Here is an 11,764-nt window from a genome sequence, read left to right on the forward strand (position 1 = left end):
CAGAGAAAACTAAAGAAGGAAGGGGGAGATGGAGGATGATGGGGTGGGGAGAACACCTGCTTTGAATGGAGGCAGGGAGGCCTCTTTGAGAAGGTGACCGCCTAGAGTCGCCTGAAGAAAGGGAAGGAGTGAGCCAGGCAGAGCAGGCAGGTGCAGAGGCCGCGAGGGCACGGCCTCTGCCGGGGTGTTTGAGGAATGGCGAGCAAGGCAGAGTGGAGGGGTTTAGCAGGGATGATATGGACTGTGGATTTCATTTTAAGAGAGATGGGGAGCCACTGAGGGTGGTTGAGCAGAGGAATGACTAGAGGTACTTATAATAAATCTCTCTACACACACACACGCGCGCGCGCACACGCACACGCGTGTTCGCTCCCTCTCCCCTCTCCTCCCCTCACCTCCGCACTCCTCCCTGCTCCTCCACTCCCCGCTCCTCTCCTCCCTGTTGGTTCTGTTTCTCTGGAGCACCCTAACACGGGCACCATCCTCATATATCTGGAGTCAGATGCAGGCTCAGTCTGCAATTTCAAAAATCTGAACAATGCTAACCACAGGGTTCTTGAGTACGTGTGTGGTCAGGTACTGTGGTGAGAGCTTTTCAGATATTCCCTTGTTTCATGTTCACAGTGTCACCTCCAGGTGGCACTCAGGGTGGCTAGGCCTGGCCCAGGGTCACACAGGCACCAGGAGGTACAGTGGCCCAGCCTGGGGTCCGTCCTAACCCTAACATGGGCAGCATCTCTCCATTCTGTTTTTCGGGGCATCCAGGAAGCCCTTCTGACAAGGGTTTCCAGAAACTGTGCTCCCTGGATGCCCCATGGCTTCACCCAGCACTTTGGGAGGCCGAGGCAGGTGGATCACCTGAGGTCAGGAGTTCGAGACCAGCCTGGCCAATATGGTGAAACCCCATCTGTACTAAAAATACAAAAATTAGCTGGGGGTGGTGGCGTGCACCTGTAATCCCAGTTACTCGGGAGGCTGAGGCAGGAGAATTGCCTGAGCTCGGGAGGCAGAGGTTCTGGTGAGCCAAGATCACACCACGGCACTCCAGCCTGGGCTACAGAGCAAGACTCTATCTCAAAATTAAATAAATTAATTAATAAAATTAAAAAGATACTGTGCCTCGAAGGGGCTTGTTGGGAGGGGCTGGGCCAGGCTGGTGCAGCCCTGGGTCTCGTGCCTGGGAGAATGGGAGGCACGATGCAGTGGCCAAGCTGCAGAGCCAGACCAGCTGGGGTCAGGCCCAGCTCTGGTATTTCCCTGCTGCATGGCCCCGGGCAAGTGACTTGCCCTCTCTGTGCCTCAGTTTGGTCAGCCGTAAGATGTGGATATTTGCAGTGGCCTCCGATCGGGTTGGCCTGAGGAATAAACAAGATGAGTACGTTCTGTGAAGCTTCAAGTGTGCCAGGCACACACCAGGTGCTGTGAAGTATTGGCTTTCGTTCGCTATTCTTAACTTAGACAGCTGAAGGGACGGGTCGGGAAAAGAACATTCCAAGGTCAAGCAGGAACATTGCAGGGATCCCATCCTTACCTCCACATGCCACCTGCCAGCCCACCCTTCCACTGTCCTGCTGATCCAGCCCCCAAAGCCCCCTCTGGGCTTGCCCTTGACCTCTCCTGTGGGGCTTTGCACTTTCTTTTTTCTTTTTTCTGAGACGGAGTCTTACTTGGTAGCCCAAGCTGGAGTGCAGTGGCGCGATCTCGGCTCACTGCAACCTTTGCCTCTGGGGCTCAAGAGATGCTCCTGTCTCAGCCTCCCAAGCAGCTGGGACTAGAGGCGTGTGCCACCATACCTGGTTAGTTTTTTTTGGTATTTTTAGTAGAGACGGGGTTTCACCATGTTGCCCGGGGTGGTCTCGAACTCCTGAGTTCAGGCTATCCACCAGCCTCGGCTTCCCAAAGTGCTGGGATTACAGGCGTGAGCCGCTGTGCCTGGCAGGGCTTTGCACTTTCTACTTTAAATGTTCTCTTTTGTGCCTGTGTCCTGATGCTTCTTCTGTAAGACCTAAGCTCCATGAGGCCAGGGCCACCTCTCTCTGTCTCTCTCTCTTCCTCCTTCTCTCCCTGCCTCCCTTCCATCCTCCCTTCCTTCCTTTTGTATCCTGAATGGCATGTAGCATGAAGCCTCACCTGTTTCGCTAAATACATGAATTAAAGGAAGCCATTTAATAACTAAATGTCTATTTATTGACTAAAAATAGGTCTGTCTTAGAAGGTTACTATCTTAGTCTTCTCAGGCTGCCATAAGAAAACACCATAGATTGGTGGCTTAACAAGCAGGCATTTATTTCCTCACAGTTCTGGAAGGTGGAAGTCTGAGATCAGGATACCAGCAGGGCTGGGAGAGGGTCCTCTCCGTCTCTGGAGAGGGCCCTCTTCCTGGCTTGCAGATGGTCGCCTTCTTGCTGGGTCCTCACATGGCAGAGAGAGAGAGAGAGAGAGAGAAACAAAGAGACAGAGACAGATTGGGAGAGCTCTCTGGTGTCTCTTATAAGAATACATTAGCCGGGTACAGTGGCTCACGCCTGTAATCCCAGCACTTTGGGAGGCCGAGGCGGACGGATCACGAGGTCAGGAGATCGAGACTATCCTGGCTAACATGGTGAAACCCCGTCTCTACTAAAAAAATACAAAAAAAATTAGCCAGGCATGGTGGTGGGTGCCTGTAGTCCCAGCTACTCTGGAGGCTGAAGCAGGAGAATGGCGTGAACCCGGGAGGTGGAGCTTGCAGTGAGCCAAGATTGCGCCACTCTACTCCAGCCTGGGTGACAGAGCGAGACTCCATCTCAAAAAAAACAAAAACAAAAACAAAAAACAAACAAACAAAAACACCATAAGAACACTAATCCCTGGCCAGACGTGGTGTCTCACATCTGTAGTCCCAGCACTTTGGGAGGCCAAGGTGGGTGGATCATTTGAGGTCAGGAGTTTGAGACCAGTCTGGCCAACATGGTGAAACCCCGTCTCCACTAAAACTACAAAAAAAAATTAACGGGGCCTTGTGGCGCACACCTGTAATCCCAGCTACTCGGGAGGCTGAGGCAGGAGAATCGCTTGAACCCAGGAAGCAGAGGTTGTGGTGAGTCGAGATCGCGCCACTGCACTCCAGAGTGAGAGTCCATCTTTTGCGGGGGTGGGGAGGAAGAACACTAATCCCATCAGGACGTCCACACCCTAATTACCTAATCTCATCTAACCCTCACTGCCTCCCAGAGGCCTCACCTCCAACTACCATCACACTGGGGGCTAGGGCTTCCACATCTGCATTTTGGGGATCTAAATGTTTAGTCCATAATAGCCACCTAATGGCTGGGCCTGGTGGCTCATGCCTTTAATCTCAGAGCTTTGGGAAGCTGAGGTGGGAGGCTGGCTGGAGGACAGCAGTTCGAGACCAGCCTGGGTGTATTAGTCTGTTCTCATGCTGCTAATAAAGACATACCTGAGACTGGGTGATTTATAAAGGAAAGAGGTTTAATGGACTCATAGTTCCACATGGCTGGGGAGGCCTCACAATCATGGTGGAAGGCGAATGAGGAGCAAACTCATGTCTTACGTGGTGGCAGGCAAGAGCACAGGTAGAGGAGAACTCCCCTTTATAAAAATGTCATGGTAGTGAGACTTATTCACTACCAGGAGAACAGTCCGAGGGAAACCTACCAACCCCATGATTCAATTGTCTCCACCGTAACAGTTGGGGATTATTATAATTCAAGGTGAGATGTGGGTAAGGACGCAGCCAAACCATATCACTGGGCATATAGCGAGACCCCATCTTTAAAAAAAAATTTAAAAGTCTACACAATAGCTGCATACTTAGTAGAGCATTTCAGTCTAAAGCAGTGATCCTCAACTGAGGTGACTTTGTCCTTCCCAATCCAGGAGACATATAGCAGTGTCTAGAGACAGTTTTTTTTTTTTTTTTTTTTTTTTTTTTTTTGAGACGGAGTTTCGCTCTTGTTATCCAGACTGGAGTGCAGTGGTATGATCTCAGCTCACTGCAGCCTCCACCTCCTGGGTTCAAGCAATTCTCTTGCCTCAGCCTCCCAGGTAGTTGGGATTACAGGCATGTGCCACTATGCCCAGCTAATTTTTGTATTTTTAGTACAGACAGGGTTTCGCCATGTTGGCCAGGGTGGTCTCGAACTCCTGACCTCAGGTGATCCACTCGCCTTGGCCTCCCAAAGTACTAGGATTACAGGCATGAGCCACTGCACCGGGACTGGAGACAGTTTTGATTGTCACACTGGGTGGGGTGTGCTGCTGGCATCTGGTGGGTGGAGGCCAGCAGGGATGCTGCTAAACATCCTACAGGACACAGGACAGGCCTTATGTCAAAAAATGATCCTGTCCCAAATGTCAGTAATGGCCAAGTTGAGAAACCTTGGTCTAACCAAGGGTCCGCTAGGGGAGAAGACGGGACCCTGGAATCTGCCTATGCCAAGTCCAGAGTTGTGCTGTTGGCTTCACAGCCTTTCTAGACAGCTTTTGTAGCAATACCCCCCTCAGCCTTGTGCTGGGCTCTGTCTGCCTGGCAGACTCTCTTTGTCCAACTCTTCGTATTTCTCTGCCCTTTGTGAGCTATGAAAGCTCATCAAGTCAGTGGATCTTATTATGAAAGCTCCACTAAGCACTGCCGTTCCAAAGTCCCCACCCCGGTGGGCTTGTGTGCACCATTTTCCAAACAAGTCCATTTCTTCTAGCCACACAGAAATGTGAGATGACATTTTCTAAAACTGTCACTTTGCAAAGATGCCAAGATGAGTCTCAAGGCACCAGAACTGATTTGGGAAGTCGTGGCTTGCAAAGGTTGGATTTAAACGGCAGGCGCTGTGGGCTTACGTTGTTGGGTTGTGGTTGTTTTCCGGTTGATACCGCTTCCTGAAGATGAGGATTTCTAGAAAATTTCTCCAGCTAAATAATGATCTGTCACTTGTTTGGAGGCTGCAGATAATCTGCTGGCTTTAGAAACTGTCTGTGCTTCACACAGTCTGTTGGTGTCCATCTTATTTATTTTCGTAACGTTTTTGGCTGGGGTGGGCTGTTAGGAGGCAGGTTGATTGCTATTTTTCCATTTTTTCATTGAAGACATCAGTGTCTGCAAAAAAAAAAAAAAAAAAAAAAAAAGCCCAGTGTAACTTTGTTTTAAAGTGCTCCTGTTTTTATTTTTATTTTTGAAAAGATAAATCTCTCCTGTTTTATTCAAATACATTTAAAATTCTCAGAAGTAGGCAGAAGTTTGGCCTCTTTAAGAAAAAGAACCAGTCAAAAACAGTAATCAAGTGTAAATTGAGGAGGCCTGCAGAGCTCTGGTCCAGCTAATTCCTTGGGTATATAAAGCAGACACTGATTCCGGCAAAGAAGGGAACGGCAGAGTCTTGTTGCTAGGCAATGGTTCCCATGGGACAGAAGCATCGATGGGTTGGCTGTAGACTACATAAAAGATGGCGCAGGACAGAAGGAAGGAGGATGCTCAGACACTATTCCTCCATCTTCAGTTTCTGAGATGGAGAAGAAAAGACACACAAACCCCCCCAGGGTGGTTGCAGGCTTGCTGTGTAATTAGCAGGGTTGCTTTTTGCAGGACAGAAGCCTGCTAATTAGCGAGATGTGAAGACATCATTTCAATTTTCACATGATGCTGGAAATGGGTTAAGGGTCAGCTTTTTGAAACCTGGAAGCACTAAAAAAGAGAGTAGGTGAAGGTTTTCCTGAGAGTTGAACGAAGCCAGAGGCACGCCGTGGCTGAAGGCAGTTGAGCTTCATGTCAACATGGCGGCCTTGCATCTCTCTGGCTCTTCTCACTGGGAAAAGGGCACCTTGTTAATCAAAGGATAAGAGTAAGCTTCCACAGCCAAATGGCTGAGTTCAAATCCTGGCTTCATCACTGTGAAGCTGTATTGCTAAAGTCAAGCTATGCAAATGCTCTCAGTTTTCTCATTCATGAAATGGGCATAATAACAGTACTTAACCTCATAAGATTGTTGTGAGTAAAAACGTGTGTAGCAATTAGAACAAGATCTGCACATAGTAAGTGCAACATGACCATTAGTTACTACTACTTTATTTTTCTCTCCTCTTCCAGATCAGAAACAAAAGATCTGAGCTCTTTATGCATTCTAATACCATTCATTCTCTTATTACTGAGGTTTGTAAAATCATGGGCATCATTTGAATTTGAACATAGCTTGTATTGTGTATCAGTCAGGATGATTATGCTTGGTAACAAACAGTCTTCAGCAGCTCTGTACCACATAAGCTATTTCTTTGGTTCATGTCCAAGGAGGGCTGGTAATAGGGATGGGGAGGGGTGCTCTGTTCATAATATTTATTCAGAGACCTTAACCATCAGGGGCTTCATCTCAACACATGCTGTGTTTCTCACTTAAGCTAATGCTAAATTATCCTATGTTCACTAAGCTACCCCTGGCTACATTGTGTTCCCCAAATGCTGAGCTCTTTCCTAACATTTTTTTTTTTTTTTTTTTTTTTGACACAGAGTCTCACTGTGTTGTCTGGGCTAGAGTGCAGTGTCATGATCATAGCCTCAGTCTTCCAGGCTCAAATGATCCTCCTGCCTCAGCCTCCTGAGTAGCTTGAACTACAGGTGTGTACCACCACACCTGGCTAAATTTTAAATTTTTTGTGGATACAGGGTCTTGCTGTGTTGCCCAGGCTGGTCTCGAACTCCTGAGCTTAAGTGAGTCTCTCATCTTGGCCTCCCAAAGTGCTGGGATTGTACACATGAGCCACCACACCCGGCCTCTTTCCCAGCTTCTTGTCTCTGCCTAGAGTGTTCTTCTCATGGCTGGTTCATCTCATCCTTTCAACCTTAACTGAAATAATACCTCCTGGCCATCCCTTCTAAAGACAATTATTTGTCCCAGACTTTCTTTATCATTCTACCCTGCTGTTTCATCCTACACATTTTACATATGTCTTGAACTATTCATTTATTGTCTAAAATGTAAGCTGCATAAAGGCTTTGTTTTGTTTCCTGCTGTATCCCCAGGGCCTAGTACATGGCAAATACTCAAAAACATCGGTGGCATAAATGAATGTCTATCTTGTTGAACTAGAATTTACACTCTCTGAGGGGTAGAGGACTTAGTTGCCTTGTATATCACCAACCCCTTGGCCCAGGAAAAGTACAAGTTCAAGCCTGGGCAACATGGTGAAACCCCATCTTCAATACTTCCTTTTTTTTTGAGATGGAGTCTCACTCTGTCACCCAGGCTGGAGTGCAGTGGCGCGATCTCGGCTCACTGCAACCTCCGCCTCCCGGGTTCAAGTGATTCTCGTCCCTCAGCCTCCTGAGTAGCTGGAATTACAGCCACACACCACCATGCCTGGCTAATTTTTGTATTTTTTAGTAGAAACAGGGTTTCACCACATTGGCCAGGCTGGTCCCGAACTCCTGACCTTAAGTGATCCATCCACCTCGGCCTCCCAAAGTGCTGAGATTACAGGCATGAGCCTCCACACCCAGCCAGTACATCTTATTAAATGAATAAATGAGCATATGGAGAGCCACCTCTCATGGTGCCCAGTTTCTCACCTCTCAGGCAGGTCTCCCTTTTGATTCATATGAGTAGATGAAGGGTACAGACTCCACCTGTCTGTCATTCTCAAAGCTGCCTTCTACCGCACGTGGTGGCCGGTGGGATTCCCTAAAAGCGGTAGTTTAGTGATAAGGGAACCGTCCTCGGGAGGTGTCTCTAAAATGTTATAAGCCCATTATGCTAGGACACCACCAGCTGACTGGCAGCTTCTGTCACTGTCATGTGATGGCAGCCATGGCAAGAAAGCATCACTTTCCTGTGTCCGCATCACCTGCATCCCTGGCGCTTCTCTTCTTGGCTTTCTTCTCCTTTCTCTTCCTTTTGGAGACATAGTGGCTACAGGCCAGGTCTCTGGAGACAGATTGCTTGACTTGTAATCCAGGCTCAGCCACTTACTAGCTGTACAGCTTTGGGCAAGTTACATTCCCACTCTGAGCCTGTTCCCCTGTCTGTAAAATGGGGATGATAATGGAACATACCCCCATGGAGTGGTTGGAAGGATTAAATGAATCGATATAGCCAGATGCTTAGAGCAGTGCCTGGCCTGTGGTAAGGTCTACGTAGCATGTATATGTTAGTAATTATAAAGTTCTTGCTTAGCACATACTCACTTGTGGTCTTTTTCTAGGCTGGAGGGTTTGAAACATCTTCATAAATTAGTCAAACACTCTTCAAGTGAACTTGGGAAGACAATCCTAACATGCAACACACAGTTTTGAAGGGCTCCTCTGAGGCCAGGTGCAGTGGCTCACACCTGTCATTCCAGCACTTTGGGAGGCCGAGGTGGGCAGATCACTTCAGGCCAGGAGTTTGAGACCAGCCTGGCCAACATGGTGAAACTTCATCTCTACTAACAATACAAAAATTAGCTGGGTGTGGTGGCGCACACCTGTGATCCCAGCTACTCGGGAGGCTGAGGCACAAGAATCACTTGAACCCAGGAGGTGGAGGTTGTGGTGGGCCCTGATCGTGCCACTGCACTCCAGCCTGGGCAACAGAGCGAGACTCTGTCTCAAAAATAAGTAAGTACATAAATTAAGAAAAAAAAAAAGGGGGCTTCTCTGGTCCTAGTGGAAGTGAGTGTCCTAGAAGTTCCCAAATCCCTTCCCATCCTCCTCTTGACAACTAGAAAATAATGCTTCTTGAAGTGGGCCTCAGGATTCACACAGCATCAGAAACACCTGGTTATTAAAAATGCTTATTAAACATACAGAGTTTGGGGCCCCACCCCAGACCTACTGAATCAGATTCCCCATGGGTGGTGCCTCGGAACCTGCATTTTAACAGTCTTTAGGTGACTCCTAAGCACATGGAAGCTTCCTCCAAGCTTCCAAGTACCAAGTACTATTTGAAGGCCACCTTCAGATACATCCTTATGTTCTCCACCCCTGTCAAGGGAAAATCCTTTCGGGGTTGTGGGGTTCCCACAATGCCATGCTAACTCCCCTTTCACTTCCACTCAGAGGACAGTGAAAAGGAGGACAGTATCTAACTTGGAAAATGGCACTACCAAGTGGTGGGTCCATCCGCTAATTGGCACTGACCCATCCCACTGTATCTGCCCCAACCTCCACTCCCTGCTACTAGCCGGGTCTGGATTAGGGTCTACAGAGGTCCTAAACCTGAAACAGATAATGGTGCCCTTCCATCCCCGCACTGAGTAATTCAAAATCAAAAGAGTACTAAACCTGGCTGGGCGCAGTGGCTCAGGCCTGTAATTCCAGCACTTTCGGAGGCCGAGGTGAGTGGATCACCTGAGGTCAGGAGTTCAAGACCAGCCTGGCCAACATGGTGAAACGCTGTCTTTACTAAAAATACTAAAATTAGGTGTGGTGGTGCACGCCTGTAATCCCAGCTACTCGGGAGGCTGAGGCAGGAGAATCACTTGAACCCAGGAGGTGGAGGTTGAGGTGAGCCGAGATCATGCCATTGCACTCCGGCCTGGGCGACGGAGACTCCATCTCATAAAAACAAAACAAAGCAAAACAAAGCAAAACAGAAAGAGGCCGGGCGCGGTGGCTCACACCTGTAATCCCAGAACTTTGGGAGGCCAAGGCGGGCAGATCACAAGGTCAGGAGATTGAGACCATCCTGGCGAATACGGTAAAACTCTGTCTCTACGAAAAATACCAAAAATTAGCCGGTCGTGCCGGCAGGTGCCTGTAGTCCCAGCTACTCGGGAGGCTGAGACGGGAGAATGGCGTGAACCCGGGAGGCAGAGCTTGCAGTGAGGCGAGATCGCGCCACCGCACTCCAGCCTGGGCGACAGAGCCAGACTCCGTCTCAAAAAAAAAAAAACAAAAAAAAAACCCTGAAAATAGGTCAGTGAAGACCAGCACGTTCCAGTTTTTCCCATGGTGATCACTCTAAGGCTTTTTTTTTATAGTTTAAATTCCATTTAAATTAGTCTTTTTCCCCCCTTTATTTTTGGGAGGATGCTTGCATATTGCTAGCTTTGTAAGCACCGGCCTTGTCAACTTTTAGGCAACCTTGAGCTGCAGTCTAAACCCCTCTCTCCTCTGCCTGCCTTTTCTCAGGCCTTGATGAAATCCAGTGCTCCCTGCCCATGGAGAGCAGGAGGATATCCCTGCGCGAGCTGTCGGAGGCCAGCTTCAGCGAGTGTAGGTTCAGCCTGTCGCTCACAGACCTCTTCATCATCATCTTCTCCGGTGTGGCTGTGTCCATCGCGGCCATCATCTCCAGCTTCTTCCTGGCCACTGTGGTGCAGTGCTTCCAGAGGTGTGCACCCAACAAAGATGCAGAGGATGAAGACGAGGACGAGGATGAGTGAGCCACCTCCTCCCTCCCGCTCCTTACTCTCCAGCACCGAACCAGAAGCTCTCTCCAAGAAGAGAGGGAAATGCTGCAAATGGAAAAGCACTGGCCACTGTCCGTGAACGGAACAGAGCCTGTTCCGTGTCTTGGCCCCTGGGTACACCTGCTGGGACCACCAATCTCAGAGTTTAGAATCAACAGAGCAGAGAAGCCCAGGAAGGATGGAGGGAATTATTCCTGGAGCATAACCTGCCTCTCAGATTGAGGTGTGTGTTGGGGGAGAGGATGACCCAGTCGGGCTTCATAGCTGATGACTAAAAGCCTCCCCCAGGAGATATGAAGACTGGTAGCTTTTCAATGGCAAAGACGATTTTGCGCCACTCTTTTTCTGACCTGTACTGGGAGATCATGAAGCATCTGCCTTCCTTCAAATTCAAATGATTCAAATTCGGGTCATTCACCACAAGAGCGAGAACTTTGATCTTTATATAATAGGCCTCAGCAACCTTGGGATGTTATACTGAGAACTAATAAACTCGTGTGCAATAGACACAATGTTTATTTCCCCCCAAATTTTATATGTTGAAACTTAATCCCCAATGTGATGGTATTTGGAGGTGGGGCTTTGGGGAGGTGATTAGGTTTAGATGATGTCATGAGGATGGGGCCCAAATGATGGGATTAGTGCCCTCATGAAAGGTGGCCCCAGAGAACTCCTTCACCCCTCCAACACTTGAGGATGCAGCAAGAAATCAGCCGCCCATGAACCGAGAAGCAGGCCCTCACCAGAACCCAACCATGCTGGCACCCAGATCTCAGACTTCCAGCTTCCAGAACTGGGAGAAATAAATAAATATCTGTTGTTTGTAAGCCACTCAATCTCTGGTATTCTGTTATAGTGGCTGAAATGGACCCATGAAGAAGCTAAGAACTGGCCAGAGGGTGTCTGTTGTTAATTTTGGTAAGCTTGTTGGGAAAACTTTGAGTTGACATAACTCAAACCCTGATCTTTATCCTAAGCAGTAGCGACTTGTAGAGGAAGAATTAGTTGCTTTGTACCGTTGTGATGGTCTCTCTGCTCAGCATCATTTTTCCTTCTGAAGTACAGACAGGTTGTTCTCCATCACCCGCTTCCTGAGTCCCTTCCCAGCTACTCTCTATGTTGGCACAGTTCTGGACTCATCATCTCCAGATCTTTGGGTAAACTTGCCTGGAGGCCAGTATTCCACGCAGCATGTTGCATTGGATCAACCAAATGGTTAAACAAACAAACAAAACAAAACAAAACACTGGGACTTAGCCTCTGAAAAACTCCCATCAGTGGCCCTTAGGGTGTATGTGACGTTGCTTTGGTGCCCAGGCTATGACAGGCAGTGTTTTCCAGGATGTGGAATGCAGCACTTTGGTTCAGAGACAATACGAAACAAACA

At 48.5% G+C, this 11,764-nt stretch overlaps 1 protein-coding gene across 2 annotated transcripts in view; it reads left to right on the forward strand.

Moving 5' to 3' along the window:
* The window catches only part of LOC105473195 (leucine rich repeat containing 38), a 72,253-nt gene that overhangs the window by 31,511 nt on the left and 28,978 nt on the right, over positions 1 to 11,764 (forward strand). The window contains exon 2 of one of the 2 annotated variants that reach the window (XM_011726854.2): positions 10,097 to 11,457. The exons of the other annotated variant lie outside the window; for it this stretch is intronic. Within the exon in view, the coding sequence (XP_011725156.1) occupies positions 10,097 to 10,350 (254 nt within the window). The 3' untranslated portion in view covers positions 10,351 to 11,457. Of the gene's footprint in view, positions 1 to 10,096; positions 11,458 to 11,764 lie in introns of those variants that run through there. 2 annotated transcript variants of the gene reach the window in all.

The sequence above is a fragment of the Macaca nemestrina genome, chromosome 1 (assembly GCF_043159975.1).
Source record: "Macaca nemestrina isolate mMacNem1 chromosome 1, mMacNem.hap1, whole genome shotgun sequence".
NCBI classification, from domain to species: Eukaryota; Metazoa; Chordata; class Mammalia; order Primates; family Cercopithecidae; genus Macaca; species Macaca nemestrina.